Here is a 19543-nt window from a genome sequence, read left to right on the forward strand (position 1 = left end):
CCCAGTGGCACTGTTCTGGTGTCATTGGAGATTGTTGATGGAGAATATAGGAATCTTAGTGGTTTGGGGGTTAAATAGATCAGGTGCACATATTTAAATAAAGTTCCATTTTCTAGATGTGGTGCACCAAGCCCTGCCCCTGGCTGTCCTACAGTGGAGGTGACAATGGTCACACATCATCAAGGCTTTCTGTATCTTGTGTCACAGAAGGAGAGGAAATAGGTAACAGAAAGAACCAATAAGCATGAGCTTTCTTTATTGGACCAGCTATAATATGAAGATAACTTTCAAGTTTTCAAAACATACAAAACTTAGGGCACAATCCTAGGCAGGTCTACTCAGAAGTAAGTCCTATTGGAGTCAATGGAACTTACTCTCAGGAAAGCGAAGATAGGATTGCAGCCTTAGAGCCCAATGCTATCCAATCTTCTAGCACAGGTGCAGCTGCAATGCAGCCTCAAGGTAAGGGAACAAATGTTCCCATACCTTGAGGAGGCCTTTGTGCCTGCCTCCCCACATGGGATGGGATCCCCACTGGGATGCAGTGTACACCCCATTGGCACAGTTGCACCAGCACTGGAAAATTGGATAAGACTGGGCCCTTAGTCAGGCATAATAGTTCAGGGCAACAAAAAGTTGATTATTTTCCAGAAATTTCTGTCAGTGGCACAACTGCCTCTGAAAATCACTTCTGCACATTAAGACTTGTATTTCTGTGGGAAAGTTTGCAGAAGTTAGCCAGATGGTGTGCTAGGTACCCATTCACTGTCAGTTTTCCCTATGGGAAGTGTGGTACTAGCATGGTACTTACACCATCTGGCTGACCAATGTGGAAAGCTGGTTGCTCAAGGCTGGCTCAAGGGAAGCTATACTTCCTTTCACAACATCCTAAGGGTCACTCACCGTAAGTTCATTCCCTTTGTAACAGCTCAGTAGAAGATTCAGAGGATTTTTAGATAAATAAGAGACCAGAAGAGGCCATCCAAAATCCCTATTACAGTATTTCTCAAACTGTGGGTCAGGACCTACGAGGTGGCTCACAAGCCAATTTCAAGTGGGTCCCCATTCATTTCGATATTTTATTTTTAATATATTAGACTTGACGCTGCCATGGGGAAATACTTGATTGCATTTGGGGAAATATTACTGACCCACAGTTTGAGAAACACTGCTCTAAACAAACTGAACCCAAACATTCAGATTCTACCAGTTTAAAAAAAAAAAGTCACACTACCGATTGCACTATTTATAGGCATAGGATTTGTGGCACAGCTTGCAATTGTGAAGGCAAACTAAAACAACCTCAAACTTACACAAGCAAAGGGATAGAATAGGATTGGACCCTAAGTTCACTATCAGACAAGCTTAAATATAGATGCTCATTTCAACACACCACATGTATTTCTATTTGAATCCTGTTCCTGGAGTTCAAGACTGCAGTTACCTTTATGAAAAGGAGAATCCTGTTCACATTACACTGAATGCATCAGGTAGTAGCAAGAAAGAAGTGGGACTACACATGCAGTGCTTACAAATGCACTCAGCTGTATGTCTGCAAAGAAAAATGGGTTCCTTACCTGGGAATGTCCTGTTCTTGGAAGAGGAAAGGTGGGCTTTCTTAACAGAGTGGGTATGTCCCTCTGCAAGAGTCAGGGCCAGACTTGCTTGGTATCTCCTCCTCCTGTAGAGGAGGGCATCCCAGTCCAGTCTGGAACTGAAGAGCTGTGGTTAAGAGCCTTCCCTGCTGATCACGGGCCCCATGTTGCTATGGCCTGCTGCTGAAAAGAGATGGGTAGCTGAGCGGCTCTGAATAAGTAGAGAACCACAAAAACAGATAACAGACACACACCCTGAGAAAGGGTGAACTGGGTGAGAGGCAGAGGAGGGATACCTGGCCTCAGGAGACACTGGCTACCTAACCCATAATGCAGAACCAACCCCCAAGAACCGCAGAAGGACTGCTGCGGCCCATAGAGGTGGGCAGAATGCCCCCCTTCTCTTTTCCAAGATCAAAACAATCCCATTTTTCTCTAGAAGAGGGAAGGGGGGGCATTCTTAACAGAGTGGGATATGCCAGAGCAACATGTCAACTAGGTTGGGCAGGCCACAGCAGTCTTCACTGTGACACCACCCTCTGCAGGACCCTCCTGCCAAAAGCCACCTCTGCCAAGGCTGCTATGTCGATCCTCGTGACGGAGTTGGGAGAGGCCCAAGTAGCTGTCCTGCAAATCTTGTTCAGGGATACTACCCCTTTGAAGGCTGCAGATTCTGCCGCGCCCTGGTTGAGTGCGCCGTAATTTCCTGTGGAGGGTCCTTTTGTGAAGCTTTATAGGCCTCCTGAATTGCCAGTTTTAACCACTGATGCCCTCTTGCCTGGATTGGACCCTGTGAAAGATACAAAAAAGGAATCTGTCCTTCTGAGTTCCCTTAGTACTTTTACTATAGAGTACTAGGTACATTCCCTAGTACATTCCCTGTGCACATCTAGGAAATGCCAGGCCTTCTCCATGGGCTGGATTAGTGCAAAAAGAGGGCAGATCTGGGTCCTGTGAACAATGAAACAAGGTGTTCACCTTTGACAGGAAGGACAAATCCAGCCTAAGAACAACTTTGTCCTTGTGGAAAACACATAGGTTGGGGATGACTGATAGCAACCCTAACTCTGATACCTGCCTAGCGGAAGTGATAGACACCAGAAAAAGAGTCTTAAGAGTCAATCCCCTGAGAGACATCTGTGCCAGGGGCTTGAAAGGAGGACCCGTTAGGGCTTGTAACACTATGCTCAGATTCCAGGTTGAAAACCTATGAACTGTAGGGGGGTTCAAGAGAGCTACCCCCTTGAGAAATTTTTTCACTTGGGGATACTCTCACATAACACCAGAACCGGGGGACATCCACTAAAATTGAGTGTTGGGAAAGTTAGGACAGACAAAAGAAAATATTTCTTTACTTAGCGTGTGATTAGTCTGTGGAACTCCTTGCTACAGGATGTGGCCTGGATGCCTTTAAAAGGGGATTGGACAAGTTTCTGGAGGAAAAATCCATTATGGGTTACAAGCCATGATGTGTATGTACAACCTCCTGATTTTAGAAATGGGCTATGTCAGAATGCCAGATGCAAGGGAGGGCACCAGGATGAGGTCTCTTGTTATCTGGTGTACTCCCTGGGGCATTTGGTGGGCCGCTGTGAGATACGGGAAGCTGGACTAGATGGGCCTAAGGCCTGATCCAGTGGGGCTGTTCTTATGAATAGAAACGCCCCTTCTTCTCCCGGCCCCTAAGATACTGTTAAGAGCCATCTGCCTCATCAAGCACTGAGGCCTTTTTCTAAACCGCTCTGGAAGAACTCAAGAATGTGTTTGGTAGCCTCCACCCCTTTCTGTGCACACCAGTGGCAAAAAGTTTTCCAAGCAGAGCCATAAACTTTGTTGATGGAAACCTTCCTGGATGCAGGGAAGGTATTCAAGACCTTCACCATATATCCGATTCAGTAGCTCTTTCCACTCAAATGTCAAACTGTCAGGCAGAACATGTCTGGTCTGTGGTGAAGAGGACCCTGGCTTAGAAGGTCTGACCTGGAAAGAAGGAACCACTCCTGCCCTACGCCAACGCCATGATCCCGGGAAACCTGAGACACCAGGGCCAATTTGGGGCTACTAGGACAACCTCCGCCTGGAACTCCGAAGTATGAATGGGAGCAGAGGAAGAGGGGAAAGGCATAGATTAGCCCCAGTGGCCACTGGATCTGAAGGGCATCCACTCCCTCCACCTCCAGGGAGGACTGTGCAAAGAACCTCTCTGTCTGGGCATTTCCCCTTGTCGGGAAGAGGTTCAGGACAGGCCTGTCAAACCTGGATATCTCTGCAAATGCCTCCAGGTGAAGACACCATTCCACTTCATTGAGGGACTGACAACTGAGCCAATCTGCCGCTGAGTTGGATGCTCCTGCCAGGTGCTTTGCTTTTAAGGATACTATATGCACTTCTGCCCACTGAAACAGAAGAGAGGCTTCCTGCATCAGGCTTCTTGCCTGAGTGTCCCCTTGTCAGTTTATGTAAGCCTTTATGTAAGCCTTTGCAGTCATGTTGTCTGTTCGCACCAAGACGTGGGACACCCAAAGGAGGGTGCTGAACTGAGTCAGAGCCAGCTGAATGGCCCTTGTTCCTCTGGTTCCATAGCCCTTGGGTCAGGTTGCTTCTGGCATGGGCACTCCAACTGATGAGGCTTGCATCTGTGGTGACAATGATTCAGGCACAAAGCTCCAGGCTGAGTCCCTGTGAAAGCCTCCCTAGAGTAAACCACCAGTGCAGTCATTGAGGTGTTGGTGGGAGACAGGCACTGACACCAAAGCTCTCCTCTCAATAAGATGGAGGGGCTCAGTAAGAACTGGAGCGGGCACAGATGGAAGCAGGACCATGCTCCCCGATATGGCAGCGGGTGGCTCCTGACCTGGTGTTATGCTTCTCTGGACTCCTTGGGGGACTTGGCGGGGGCTGCTCTTTGTGGTAGAGCTCCTGTTTCTGGAGAAGAGACGTGTTTTGGTCCATGTGGATTTTGTCCTCTGCTGGGCTTGCTCGTGTCAACGGGTGCTAAGCTTGAAGGGACAAAAATTAGGTTCTTAACCAGTTCCTTCTTCCCTGAAGGGAGAACCTTATGGTTGTCCTTTCTTTTTATACGTAAAGGTTCTAAGGCTGATCTGAACTAAGCATCCCAAAGCTCATGTGAGAGGTCAAACAGTTGCCCTAATGCTGAGAGCAATTGCGTTGGGCCAGTGTGGGCTCCAACAAATCTCCAGAAGGCCAGAGGCTCATTGGAGACTGGGGGCTCCTGAGGGCTGCATTGAGAGGCCTCAAGGGCCACAAGTGACCCCAGGGCCGGGGTTTGGGCATCCCTGCTCTAGGGCCTAGGGTCACCCTGGAGGCTGCAGGACGATCGGAGCGGGAGAACTGCAGTGGCGTACCCAGCAGGGAAACGCTCATTTATGTGCCTCCAAGAGCTTGGGCTTTGTGCATGAGGCAGAACTAGCCACCACAGTGGGTCTGCCAACTCTGCTGCATTGAGTCAGTCCAGCCATGTGGTGTTGCAGGCTCCTGGCCTGCCTGCCTTCCTAATCCTCGCTAGGAGTGGGGAAACTGGTAGGGGAAGCAATTGAGGAGGCCAGGAGGGGAGATGGATGAGAAAAAAATTTTAAAACACTGAGCCCTATGGAGCTTGGCAAAACCCGACATGTCCTTATGGGAGGCAGGACCGTACTTGGCTAGGATGTCCCCCCACTGGATGAGGAGACACCAAGCAAGTCTGGCCCTGCCTCCTGCAGTGGGAGGAAAAACCCAGTCTGTTCAGAATGTCCCCCTTTCCCTCTTCCAGAGAACATCCCCACTCCAGGTTTTCAATTTAAAAGGCAAAAAGGAATTTGATATTAGGGAGCTGCAGGTGGGTGAGTTCTACTTCTCACACACAACTAGCTATACTTCCAAAAATCCACATTGTGGTATATTTTATATTCACAGCAGCTCATAATCCATGTTAGCAGAGGCTGTGTCACAGTGGAACAGAGATCTCCAGATGTACCAAGACAGTGAGCAAAAGATGCTGCAGCAAGCAAAAGCACTCTCCACAAGCTGCCTAGAGCTTATGCTGTATCTTCTTCCCAATATGGTGGCAGATTCTGTGTGAGAGAAGAACCTGAGATGGGGGCCCTTTTATACTGCAGGACACTTAACTGCTGCTTGCCCCTTTGAAGCGCTGCAAGAATAGAAGTTGAATATAATGACAGCCAACAATTCACTCTAGCACTTTTGCCATGACTTCCACCACTTGGCACTGAAAAGAAACAGTGGTTGAGAATGCTGAGGTATAATTTAAAATTGTCTGGGCTGGAGATAAACAGAAAGAAGGATCCCAGCATTTATTACACTAAGCTATTCCAGCTTAGTGTGTTCTGGGCATGTTTGAAGGCATCATGTGCCAACATCAGGCCTGGAAACATAATAGAATACTGAGTGAGCAAGGAAAGGAATAGGAACTGTCCAGTGCTGGGTTCATCTATTGATCAATTTACCCAGTGTCAGGCACATTGCTTGACAGCACCACTGTGCCACTTCAGACAAGAGACTCTCTCAGCCCCTTCCCCCAGGATACTGTAACCAAATGCACCCAAGATTGAACAATAATATCTGTGTTCAATTGATATTAACTGCAGGCAAGCTTGAAGCTGCAAAGAACATGTCATAGCTTCCTCAAAAACAAATTCAAAATTCTTTTGACCTGGGAAAGTTATAGGGAAGGGCTAATGTTCCCCATTCTTGCAACCTTCAGTGAGCATCAAGTGGAAGGTGTAAGTAATGGGCTGAGTATTGCCAGTTCTCTGCAACATTGCTACATTTGTGATTTTCCTGGATAGTCACTAAACGTGATGGTGACTGATGGGGAAGCTATGCACGTGCTTTGAAGTATGGGACAGTGTGGCTGCTACTCCTGCCTTTCAAAAGTAATATTGAGCAACTGCTGACTGAGAACAGGAGAGTCTTACTTGTGCTCCTATGGCAGGCATGAAAGAAAATCATTAAAAATAAGTATTTTTGCATGAATACAGTTTAATGAAAAAATGCTCAATTACACTTAAACACTTAAAATTTCTTAAGACAATTCAATTCAGAGCAGTAGAAAAATTCCAAATTCCCACATCCTTTCACTTTTAAACAAAACCACCCATAAAATATTTGCAGAGGTATTTACAGAACTTGCATGAAGAAGTTATCAATACCTAAGATTTAAAGCTGAAGAGATCAACCAAACAAAAAAAAAATGAATTTCTAGATTCTTAGCACCTTTTACAACTCTGTTTTAAAATCTTAAGCTTTGCTATATATAAAATTTACATAATCCAGTACCAAAGATTGCAATATTTATTTTCTTGTTCTTCTGCTTGCTCTTGTCTTACTTTCCATTTCAACAGTAGGCTGAATCACAACTGTTGTATAATATTCTTTCATTTTCTTTCTTCCTCTTTGTAATGTTGTACTTTCGGTGTTCCCTAGTTTAGACAAAATTATGATTACCAGAAGTCACACTTTTTAAATATTCTGTCATTTGTATACCAAAAGTTAAGCTTGTCCCCATCTAGGTTCTATTTTAGGTTAACAAAACATTTTATCCAGTTACTTCGAAGATGGACAGACTCTAGAAATTGAGGGTACCAGAGACAGAGATGAAAAGCACAAGGTACAATAAGCAGTAGAAAAGAGAAGAACAAATTTAAGGCAGGAAAATACACAGTAAACATACACAGAAGAGAGATGAAACAGTGTGAGGTAATAGCACCATGGAAGAGAAAAACAGAGCAGCAAGATCAGAAAACAAAAATAGTATGAGCATAACCTAAAGAAAAAGCATTTCAGTAGAGAGAATGCTCCTGTTGAACCAAACTTTAGTCACTTTTCTCCAGGTTTACATGCATCTTACTTGAAAATTCCAAAGTCACCAGCAAGTAAAAGTAACCAGTACCTCCTTGAAAGTCACATCAGCACCAAGCGGACAGAGCTGAGATTGTAAAATGACCCCTTAAAACACTTGTGGCACATCTATGGGATGTAATTTTCCCCTCAAGGATCAAGCTGTAGGATTTTCCACACCCACAGTAGGCTACAATAGGATGAATCACTGCCTCCAAGGTGAGAAATTCATATGCAAGAACAGAATTTTATATTCTCTTCTTGTAGTCTGGTTCAGTCTACACAGAAATATAAAAAAAAGGATTGCACCCCATGGAGAGCAGCTGAGACTATTATTGAATCTATGTATAAAAGTTACACTGTGAGTTTAAGAATTTGACATTAATGGGTTAACTTACATGCTTTTGGGGGGCTGCAGTTCTTTTTTTACTCCTCCACGCAAACTACTGTGTTTAAGAGAATGCCACAGTGTTCACAGAACTCAAGAATCCACATGTATAATTGAGATTTATAATAGGAGAACAAGAACGAGCACCCCCCGCATGACTTAGCTGTTATAAGCCAATATCTAAAAGTGCTATTCATTAAAATTTTCTATTCTCTCACTCTATCCTATAAACAATGTAACAGACCAAGATATGCCAAACTAAAACCTTGTGCATAACATTAATCATAAACATAAACTTTATGTCTGATCTACACAGAAAGTTTTAAAGTAAAAGGATATTGTGTCTAATTTGAGGTATATATCTTAATCTCATCAAAACATTAAGATTTGAATTAAACATTCTTGGTGACATCCAGATCCTTGCAGCAGTGTCCCATCCATAGAAGTTCCTTCCACAAGTAGAAGAGCTCCACTCATGTAAGGGCACTTTTCCACTATGGAAGGCATGTCTACCAACAATGTGCTACTACGTCTGGATGCTGCCATCCAAAACTCAAACATGCCTTTCTTTACAGCACATCTCTTTAAAAGGACTGGAAAAGAGCCAAAGCCATACCTGATGTAGCTTTTGAGGATTTATTTTCAGTAAAGAACGTTTTCTTCATGTCAGAAGTGGCAACGCTGCTTTCTGGTTCACTGTTAACCCGTTTCTGCTTTCCCCGTTTGGATGGATTTCCTTTTTCTGGGAGAACCTGGAGCCCCAAATTACTATCTTGTTTACTGTTAGAAATGTTAATTGAATCAGTGTTTTTGCATAAGATTTCTTCTTTACAGACTTTCCGTTGTGTGCCCTTCAAAGCACCTTTCAAATCAGAAATCGTATTCTCCAGAATTACATGTTGATCTTTAGAGATTGTGCCACCTCTTACAGTTGAGCGACATTTTTCTTTGACAGAAACAGAAACAGTGGCTTCAGCATCAATTTTTCTCCTTCCTTTTCTGCTCTGTTTCTCATTTGATACCTCTGTTTTTTCCAAATCAACCTTTTGTTTCTCCTGAAAAATTTCTTCAGGAAGTTTGCATCGTCTTCTGGCAGTTCTGGAACAAAGCATTCTTTTATCATTTTGTTCACTGTTTGCTACTTTCTCTTCTCCAACAGCATTTCTTATAAGCATGCTCTGATCTTCACTGGCAGTTCTACCTTTGTCTGAAGGCACTGAGGGGAGAGTAATGCTAACTTTGAGGGAAGGAGGTACTTGAGATGCAAGAAAATTATTTTTTCTTTGACTCCTCTTTGGTTGGTTCTCTTTTCCAAAGCCATTTTCCAGAGGCACTTTTTCTTTTACAGGTGTAGCTTCTTTACTGACATTTCCTGGTTGGCCACTATTCCCTGCTGAACTTTCATAAGGTGCTAGGTTTCTTCTACCCCTTTTGCATACATTAACTTTTGTCATACTTTGTAAGTCTTCAGGCACTTTTTCTTGGTTGTCATTATCAAGCAACCTAGATCTTTTCCTGGTAGAAACTGAGCTTGCTATGGGTATATCTGTTTTCCTCCTTCTGCCCCTAAGTGACAAACTTCCATTTGCAGGTGCAAGTTCTACAGTTTCTAAACCTTTATTGTAGTCTTCTGTACTTTGGCAGTTGGGCGATGATGGCAAATGTAAATTGTCATTTTTTAAGGGAGAGAAAAGAGTTTGAGATATAGGGGCAACCCTTCTCTTTCTGCCTCTTTTTGATGGATTCTCTTTGGTAGAAAAAGCATTTTTCACAACCATATTTTGGTCTTTTATATCAGTGGATTCTTTATTATCATATTTTGTTGCTGTTTCATGAGAAATGGTATGTTTGCTTCTGCCTCTTCTGAGTTGATAATCCTGTGTTACCTGTTGTTTTTTGTGTGCACTGTAATCTACAGGAGCTTGTTCATTCTTCAATGACACATTTTGAGTTTCAGTAGGATTCTCTTCATTTTTGATGTACTGCAAAGAACATTTTGTTTTGGTAAAAGAAAGATTATCCATTGATGGGTTCTCTTTTGCAAGAATGTTTTCCAAAGGCAAAGATACTTGGGTTACAGGAGCAACCCGCCTCCCTCTGCCTCTTTTTGACGGGATCTCTACAGCAATAGGCATTTTTTGGTCTTCTGTATCAGCTGCCTGATAGTCATATTCAGTGGATATCTCATGAGAAATGGCTTGTTTGCTTCGACCTCTCTCAAGTGGTTTCTTTTTTGTCACCTTTCGTTGTTTTGATGGACTCTGATCTATAGGTGTTGGTACATTTTCCAAAATTTCATTAGGATTGTCTTTATTCTGAATTTCTTGGGAACATTTTTCTTGGGCAAAACCAGAGCTGCCTGATGAATTATCTTTCACCAAAGAAATGTGTTCCAAAGGCAAATTTTTGCCCTCTTTCTGTTCAACTTCACATTTCTCAGTTAACACATGCTTCCTTGTAGAAGAGGCATAAACTGGAAGCGATGCAGCAGGTGCTTTCCGTTTGCTCCTTCGCAAGGTCATCTCTTTTGTAGAGGTAGCAGAGCTTTCAAAAAATGCATTGTCTTTTTCTTCATGAGCAACATTCTCGTCACCAATCATACATTTTTCTTTAAGAGGCGCAGAATTCTCAAGTAAAAAGTGAACTTTTCTCCCCTTTCCCTTCCTCATTATGTTTTCCTGTACTTTGGTTGGATTTCTTTCCGAACTTTCCTTTCCACGTGTTTCTTGAGTTATGAGTTCTAGATTTCCAAGTTTACCCTTTTCAGTATGTGTTTGTATTGGATTGCCCCTTTTCCCTCTTGTATTTCTTTTAAACACATCATTTCTAACTAATTCCATTTCTGAATGTTCCAGGTCTTTGCATTGCATTTTATCATGAGGATTTATTTTTGTAAATTCTGATTTTAGTTCATTTTTATCATCTTTCCTATTTCTAGACCTCAAAGAAGTTTTTGTAATTAGCCGACTACCATTTTCTTTGGCAGCTGCAGTTTCTTTTAAATTTAAGCCTGCTTCTGCTTGCCCGTGTCCTTTAGCTGCCACCCATCTTTTTACGGACTGCTGCATTTTTACTGAAGTTTCTTCTGAAAGTTCTGGAGTTTGCATTACATTATCAGACTCCATGTCTGTGTTTCTTTCTGCAGAATGTTGTCTAGATTTTCCTCTTGTAACTCTTTTTGTCATTTCTGATTTTTTTACTGGCCTTGGTTCAGTAACATTCTGATCAGAACTTTCATTTGTTTGCATACTGTTAGCCGATTTTGCACTAAGAGTGTTTCCTGTACAGCTTTGAGTCTTCTTTGTATTAGGTTCTTCTGTTGAACTAGATCTATCACCTTTTCCTCCTCTAGTTTGTCTAGTTGAAGCCAATGGTTGGAACAGTTCTGGATCTATTACTCCAGAACTTTCCTGTTTTGCACTTTTCACAGAATCAATTATGGTTCCATTTTGGAGATCCATGCCAACTGGTTGAGAGTTTTCAGGAACACACTCTATTTCAATACTTCCAACACCTGTCTCCATTTTAAATTCATTAAGAGAGCCAAATGCAAGATGTCCCAAGTTGTCTTCAACTTTTGGATCATTTTTACTATTATCCTTTGGTTTTGCAAGATAAGATTCTCTTTCAAATAAAACTTTTAATTTTGTTTCTTGCTGAAATTCTTCATTTTCAGGCATACTTTCAGAGAACTCTAAAATGAACAAGTAGTATTCAGAAAGGTTTAAGTGCCAACACAAATGTAACATACTTAAGGCTATTTGTGAGAATACTTAAATCATATCTATATTGTGCCATCTCTGTTATTAGACATCACTTCTTATGGTATACAATACAGTAGACCTGAATCTTATAAACTTGAAAGTCATGTATAGTCAAAATTACCCTTGAAATTGCTTGTATTTAGGAGTCAAGTTGTATGAAAAATACATATTGCCTCTTTAAAAATTAGAATCTATGAGAGGCATGCGGGAACTGAGATTGATTGAGGGGGCAGCAGATTCATGTCTCACATCTCATGCTCACTCCAGGACATTGAGTGAATGTTTTACTCACATTGAGTGAGTGTTTTCGCTCACATTGAGTGGAAAGGTGGGCAGAATCATCTGCACTGTTTAAATTGTTTTGCTAAGCACATATACCTCAATTTGTGTAAGAGAAATGACACAATGCCATTGTTCAGCAAAATTCCAATACTCTGATGGCATCAGAATATGCCAACTCTGGCACAGACACTGTCGTGCCTGCCAGCCTACAGAAGTCTCTTAGGGACAAACAGCTTGAATATAAAACAAATACAGTAAGTACTATAGTAACCCCACTGCTATAGTAATAGGGATAACAGATCAGGGATTAATAAGGGCAAGATGATACTTCCTAGTCAGCACCCTCGTACTGTATTTTCTTTCTTATATAAGTAAAAATCATACTAAGCCAGTGTTTCTCAAGGGTTGTCTTCTGCAGCACCATTTCACATGGTCCACCTATTCGAAGTACCACCAGAAGTAACTGGTGATGACATTAGTGCCAGTTACTATTGGGTTGGGAGGCCAGGTGCCATGTGACAAACACCAGTAAGAGGCTCAGGGTGGACAGGAGGGCATTTTCGAGTGCGGAAAAGCACACTTTGGATCTCTGCTAGCTGAGCCAAACCTCCCACTGCTATTTGCTGCATCGCTGCTGGGCAGCAGGTGTCCAGGGATCCAGAAATACCACCAAACACCACCTCAAATACCACTGGTAGAGAAGCACTGTGCTCAGCAATGAGTTTTCAACAAGTGACAGCTTCCTATAGCCCTAATGTGACATTTGCAATCCTATGCACGTTGACAAATCAGGATCATCTTAGCATGCCTTGCCCCATGCATTCAAGTTAACATTTGCATAGGGGTCTCACAGCCCAATATGCATGACCTGCAAGATGCACACATCCCAGATCTACAATGGAATCTACATGTTCAGACTCCTAAGCAAAATAAAAACAGCCTACAAATATTGGAAAGGTTTATCAGCATAAGGACATCCGTATAGGGGATAAATAAATCTCTTAGGGGCCCTGAAAGAAAGACAATACTGTACTCAGAATTTTGTGTCTCCATCATCATTTATCATATTCACAGCCATAATTCTCTGTATCTGCTACATCAGTGTCTCTCAAACTGTGGGCCAGGACACACTAGGTGGGTCGCGAGCCAATTTCAGGTGTGTTTTCAGGTCGGTCCCCATTTAGTTCAATATTTTATTTTTAATATATTAGACTTGATGCTACCATGGTATGTGACTGCATTTGGGGAAATGTTACAGACCCTGTACTTTAAAACAAGCTACTATGTATATTCTTTTAACAATGATAGTAATTGGGACATACTCCTGGGTAAGTGTGGGTAGGATTACAGCGTAGGATTGTTAAAAAAAATCCTGCTTGATGATGTCACTTCTGGTCGTGACATCACTTCTGGTGGGTTCTGACAAATTCTCATTCTAAAAAGTGGGCCCCAGTGCTAAATGTGTGAGAATCACTGCCCTAGAGGCTGCTGTCTGATTTATAAATGCCAGGAAGTGTAGCTATAATGGTGATTGATCAGCAGAGCTCCCCCACACCGCATAGTAGCTTGTCTAACCCTTGTTCAACATAGCCTAATCTGCCCTGTCAGTTTTGCAAATCACCAAAACCAGTCATGACCCAGTGGTGGATCCCAGACCCACAGTTTAAGAACCACTGATGTAGAGTATAACTCAAGCAATTATAGTATATTAGTAGTATATAACTCAAATTTTCAAGCAGGTAGGTCTAAAGCTGCTATGAAGACAATCTGATTCTGTTTTGAAGCCAAATAGTAAATGATTCGTTTTACTGAAATATAGTATTCACACATACCAAGTGCACTTCTGGAAAGAATATGCGATTCCTGTTCTTCCATGAGATTTGCAGATTCTTGTAATTTCACCTACAAGAATTTCATAATTAGAGTAGCTGATATAAGAACTTCTGAGCCTGTAATTTACTTCTAGGTCATTGCTGTAGAGATTTTTATAAAGGCCCAAGCAGCACTTAAATACAAGTGTGCATCAACATATGTCAACAACTAAAGTACAAACAAAGTGTTAAATATGACAAAAGAAATGCAAGGTAGAGAATTCACAATGTTTCCAATGTGCACATGCAGCTCTAGTCACTATCTTAACAGTGGTACATGGAAAAAGCAATAAAAATAAGCTGTTAAACCGGACACTTCCAATAAAAGGAAGTGGGACCCTTCCATTTGTTATCAAAAAAGACTGTTTCATTTACATTCATGCTTCAAATGAACCCAATGCTTTATAATGGCAATATCTGTAAATCAAAATAACTGAAATCCAAAGTCATTTTAATTCTAACTTCTAGGCAAGACTTGCCTGAAAATATGACCTTTTCTGAAAGAACATTACAACTCTCAAAGTATTTGATTCTGCCTTCCAAGTCAAAAGGAAAAAATTGTTCACTGTCATCTATATTCTAAGATAGGATAAGATTGTGAGCTATAGAAATATGTCAACTCAAAAGCATTGTGCAAAACAAACAGAGAAGTCAATTACATGGCCTGTAACTGAAAGAATGTATGGAATTTCAGGAAAACAAAAAACCTGACTATTATTAAATATAGAGAAATACCTTATATTCTTTTGCAGTGTCCAACGTTTCTTTAATACCAGTATAATCTATTTCAGGACTGAAATAGCTCTGTTTAGGTTCAGCCATAAGTTTTTGCAGTCCCAAATAGTCATCCACTGGCTGAAACATTTGTCTTGGGGTCTTTGATAGTCTACTAATACCAACTATTTCTTCCACAGTTTCAAATCTTTGTTTGGGTGTCTTCGGCAGTGTTGGAATTTCTTCTGTATTTTCAATTGGCTGTACTTTTTCCTTAGGAGTTTCAATAATGTAACTAATGCCAGTATTTCCAACAGACTGCGCTCTTTGTTTTGGTGTTCTCTTGGTAACATTGCCCTGGAGTTCCTTTAACACTTCTGGAGTCTCTACAACTATGGAGCAAACACTTTCATCTTCAAATGGTTCCACATTGAACTTTTCCCTCATTACACCTGAAAGAGCCTCAATAGGTTTGGGTTTTTCCTTGGGCGTCCTCATGAGCCTCTTGACCTCAGAAAGAGCCTCAACAGGTTCAGGTTTTTCATCTTCAAATAGTTCCACATCAACATTTTCCCTCATTACATCTGAAAGAGCTTCGACAGGTTCGGGTTTTTCCTTGGGCGTCCTCATGAGCCTCTTGACACCAGAAAGGGCGTCCACAGGTTCAGGTTTTTCCTTGGGTGTCCTCATGAGCCCCTTAACCTCAGAAAGAGCCTCAACAGGTTCAGGTTTTTCATCTTCAAATGGTTCCACATTGACCTTTTCCCTCATTACATCAGAAAGAGCCTCGACAGGTTCGGGTTTTTCCTTGGGCGTCCTCATGAGCCTCTTGACCCCAGAAAGGGCTTCCACAGGTTCAGGTTTTTCCTTGGGCGTAATCATGAGCCCCTTGACCTCAGAAAGAGCCTCAACAGGTTCAGGTTTTTCATCTTCAAATGGTTCCACATTGACCTTTTCCCTCATTACATCTGAAAGAGCCTCGACAGGTTCGGGTTTTTCCTTGGGTGTCCTCATGAGCCTCTTGACCCCAGAAAGGACCTCAATAGGTTCGGGTTTTTTCTTGGGCGTCCTCATGAGCCTCTTGACCCCAGAAAGGGCTTCAACAGGTTCGGGTTTTTGCCTGGGCGTCCTCATGAGCCTCTTGACCCCAGAAAGGGCCTCAACAGGTTCGGGTTTTTGCCTGGGCGTCCTCATGAGCCTCTTGACCCCAGAAAGGGCCTCAACAGGTTCGGGTTTTTGCCTGGGCGTCCTCATGAGCCTCTTGATCCCAGAAAACACCTCAGACTCAGATTTTTGTTTTGCTCTTTTTCTTGTAACAGGCACTCCAACTAAAGTTTCATTTTCTGCTGTTCCCAGTGAGCTACGTCCCTTTACAATCTCTTCTATACCCTCCTCAGTATTCCCTCCTCTAGGAGACACCATTAGCCTGTCTTCCACAAGACTGGGCATTTGAGGTAGGGGAGATGCATCTTGATTGCATCTTTGTTGGCTTGATGTTGTGAAAGATGGTACAGTCATCTCTCCTATTAGAGAAATAAAAATGAAAAATTCTTGGATATAGTGGTAAAGAAGGCAAGGTCAATCCTAGTTTGGCAACTGATACTGTCTGTTCTGGTAAGAGTCAGGGTTATATTTTATGTCATTCATCTGTATCTAGAAAATTATGTCATTCAAGAGAAGCTCTCACTTGCCCAGACCAATCTTACAATTGATTTTAGACAGTAACTAAAACAATGTCCTTCCAAAACATGGAGAAAAAACACAGAGCACAGTAAAAATTATCTTGATGTATAGTAGAGAATGTCCTGTAAGTCTAAGACTTCCAGAGAAAGGCTTTCTTCTCAATCTTCAATTCTGTATTAGTCCAAAATGTTAATTTGGCAAGTAAGTAAAGGTTGAATTTATATTACATATTCCATACATACCTAATCATAGATCTTGTTAATGGGATACCCTTGATTTTAGTGTATGTAGTCCCCCAAACGCTCCATTCCAGTACAGGAAGCACTGAAGAAGTCTCTACAATAACCCAAGTTTTGTAGGATTTCCTAGATTGCTACATTTGCTGTTTTGAAGTTGTCTCCCAACTGCTAGACAGCATTTAACAAATGTCCTTACCAATGGAGAGTACTGTAAGCTCTGAAGCCCGGTTAACTGATCAATGGATATTTTAAAAAATAAACTGAAGGGTCAGCTCTGACCAGAACAGAAGCCTTAGTCTCAAAGGACTCGCGCATAAGTGCGACAGCGAGGCTCCATGAACCTTTGGAAAACATAGCTGTGGTATTTCCTTCAAGAACTGCCTAATGCAGCTATTCTCGTATAGTTTAAAGCCTTGGGGTGAACAACTGAGGAAGTGGCTGAAGCTTGCCTAACTATATCTATACCAATGCCCTTAAAAGCTCCAAGGGTTGGCACTGAAGATAATCATTATAATCTCTTGAATTAATGAAGGGATGTCAATAGACTGACATGCTTTCAGTAGCTGGCACTGGACACTTTTCTAATATATGTTGAAATTCCTGTGCCTCGTGGATACACATTTTAAGTGATTTTCTAAGGAAAGATGGAGGGAGGCGATTACAGTTTTCTCTACGCACACTGTGAACTGTTCTCTGAACTTGATAAGAAGTTTTCCTTGTTGGGAGACAGAATCATTGAGCAAAAGCCCACTCTGACATGACTATGCGACTATCATTTGTGGTACCTGAGCTCATGTTGGTGATAGGACAAGCTCCTGGATGTGCTTTTACTTTGTTCCTTTTGGGGGAGCAGCTGTATCTTTGGGGATAACGACCTGTTCCACAATTTGGACAATATACCTGCACTGTCAACCAACAAAAAGTTGATAATAGAAGATCCACACAGAGTTTCCAAAGAAGCAGGCAATGCTCTGCTATTGGATCAGTCTGTTCCCTGATGCTGGGATGGGGATCTCTGTAATTACATGACACTCTGCAGCATGCCATTTCCTCTGCAGGGGACTATGTAGAGTGGTAATGGGTGATTAGGAGCAATTAACACACCACTCTTCTGCCAGGCAGAGAGGAAGATAAGAGACCACTGAAGCCAAAAGAATCACAATACAAGCTGTAAAAAGTTCCAAGAGAATGAAAAATGAAAAATAGGTATTTCTGAAGTAAATGGAAATGTATGTACACTACTCCCTTTGCTGAGAGCTCCCCCAAATCCTTCCTTCTTCCACTGATACAATGCTGGCCTAGAGAAGCATTGCCCCCTGGGTGATATTACTGAATCAGGATTCAGTCCATGACCAGACAGAGATGCAATCTCAGCTGACAATCAGCTTTACTTACACGATGCAAACACTATGCACTTTGGAAAATGCACACACGCTGTCCTCTAGCATTGACACAGATGACTTGCAAGTTCCGACCAGTGTATTGGGCGAGTCTGATGACATGGCTGGGAGTTGGGTGCCATGGTATTCAGCAATGACATCACAGCCAAGCACCAGAAAGAGCAGCTGGCGAGGTACCAGCTACCAGCACTCCCTCTACTGAGGAGCCAGGCTGGTACCTATCAATCAAGGGAGAATGGGGAAGTGTATGAGAGTGGAGGCACAGAAAGTGAGGAAAAGGGCAGAGAAGGAGGTGGAGAGGGTGATAAAGGCAGAGACCAGGGGAGTGATACAGAAAGATGCTGGAGGGAAGGAGCAGATAGTGGAAGAAGCACAAACAAGGAGCAGCCAAAGGTGATGGAGGAGAGAGCAGCAGAGAGTAGGAGCAAGAGGCGAGGACACAGGGTGAGAGGATGAACAAGCTGAGATGAGGACTGACTATGCCAGGGCTGGTGATGGGGCAAAGAAGTGGGTCCAGGCATGGAGACAGCTAGGGCCAAATCAACAGGAGGGGGTAAAAAGGCCAGACACACTCCATGCAAGCTAAGGGGGGCTTTTAGTAGGCCTGCCCATGGGTCAGGGCTTTCCCAAGAGGTGAGACAAGCTCAGCCACCCTGCCCAATACCTGGAGGAATGTGACATATGCCTTCCAACAGGGTAGATCCCATGGCAAGGCTGTAGGGCAGGGATGTCCAAACATTTTGGCAGGAGGGTCACATCATCTCTCTGACACTGTGTCGGGGGTCGGAAAAAAAAAAGAATTAATTTACATTTAAAATTTGAATAAATTTACATAAGTGAATGTATTTGAGATGGCACTTATATGAATGAATAAAGGTCTTGCAGTAGCTCAAGGCCTATAAAAGGCCTTGCACAAAGCAAGGCCAGCCTTTCCTTCACTGCTACTGCTGCATCACAGACGTGAAACAGCAAGTAGTGGAGAGAGCCCTCATCTTACAGCTCAGGTGAGAGGTCGGTCGTCCTCACACTGAGAGCAGTTGCATCGGGCCAGCACAGGCTCCAGCAAGTCTCTGGAGGGCCAGAGGTTCATTGGAGACTGGGTGCTTCCCGTGGGCCTGATTGGGGGGCTGCAAGTGGCCTCCAGGCCTCCAACCCTTCCTGAGGGGAGGATGCAAAACTTCTATGCAAGGGGGGCAGGGCAGGGGCGGTTCATCAGTGACAGCTGAGTAAGGTGAAAGAACATCAGGGATGAGAGAAATGCTTTTTTTCAGCGGGGGGAAGGGTGATAAACCTCAGTTGTTTTGTTTGACTTTCAATAAATCTTGTAACTGGCCCATCCTGCCTCTGTGTCCTAAATTCTGGTCTGGGTTGCTATGTCTCATTACAACCCTCATGATTACTTGGCCAAATAGTTTGAGGGGAAAAAAGGCATTAAACATATGTTTTTGGCTATTAAGACACAAATAGGATAATTATGCTTATTTTGCACCATCAGCCCTACCATAAACAATATTCTCCAACTATAAACCTCAGAAATGTATTCCACTAAAAATTAAAATGGGAAGTTCCCAAACCTCAAGAGAAGCATAAGCTTGTTTGCATCCTTATACAACATTTTCAAGGTTCAAAATGGATCATACAAGCATTGTATGCAACTAGCCAGGATTAGATATCTTTGATTTTCCTTTCCTCACCAAGCTGTAAAAGTTGCCAGACTGGAGAAATCCCTTAGAAGCACTGATTGATCT

General features: G+C 42.7%; 1 protein-coding gene across 1 annotated transcript in view; it reads right to left on the bottom strand.

Annotated features, from left to right (window-relative positions):
- Positions 1–4376: 4376 nt before the first annotated feature.
- Positions 4377–19543, bottom strand: part of MKI67 (marker of proliferation Ki-67) — a 52884-nt gene continuing 37717 nt past the window's right edge. Inside the window, 5 exon segments of the mRNA XM_066621434.1 lie at positions 4377–4589; positions 6894–7036; positions 8459–11536; positions 13721–13790; positions 14495–15996. Of these exon segments, the coding sequence (XP_066477531.1) occupies positions 4377–4589; positions 6894–7036; positions 8459–11536; positions 13721–13790; positions 14495–15996 (5006 nt within the window).

Source organism: Tiliqua scincoides, chromosome 3 (assembly GCF_035046505.1).
Source record: "Tiliqua scincoides isolate rTilSci1 chromosome 3, rTilSci1.hap2, whole genome shotgun sequence".
Classification (NCBI taxonomy): domain Eukaryota; kingdom Metazoa; phylum Chordata; class Lepidosauria; order Squamata; family Scincidae; genus Tiliqua; species Tiliqua scincoides.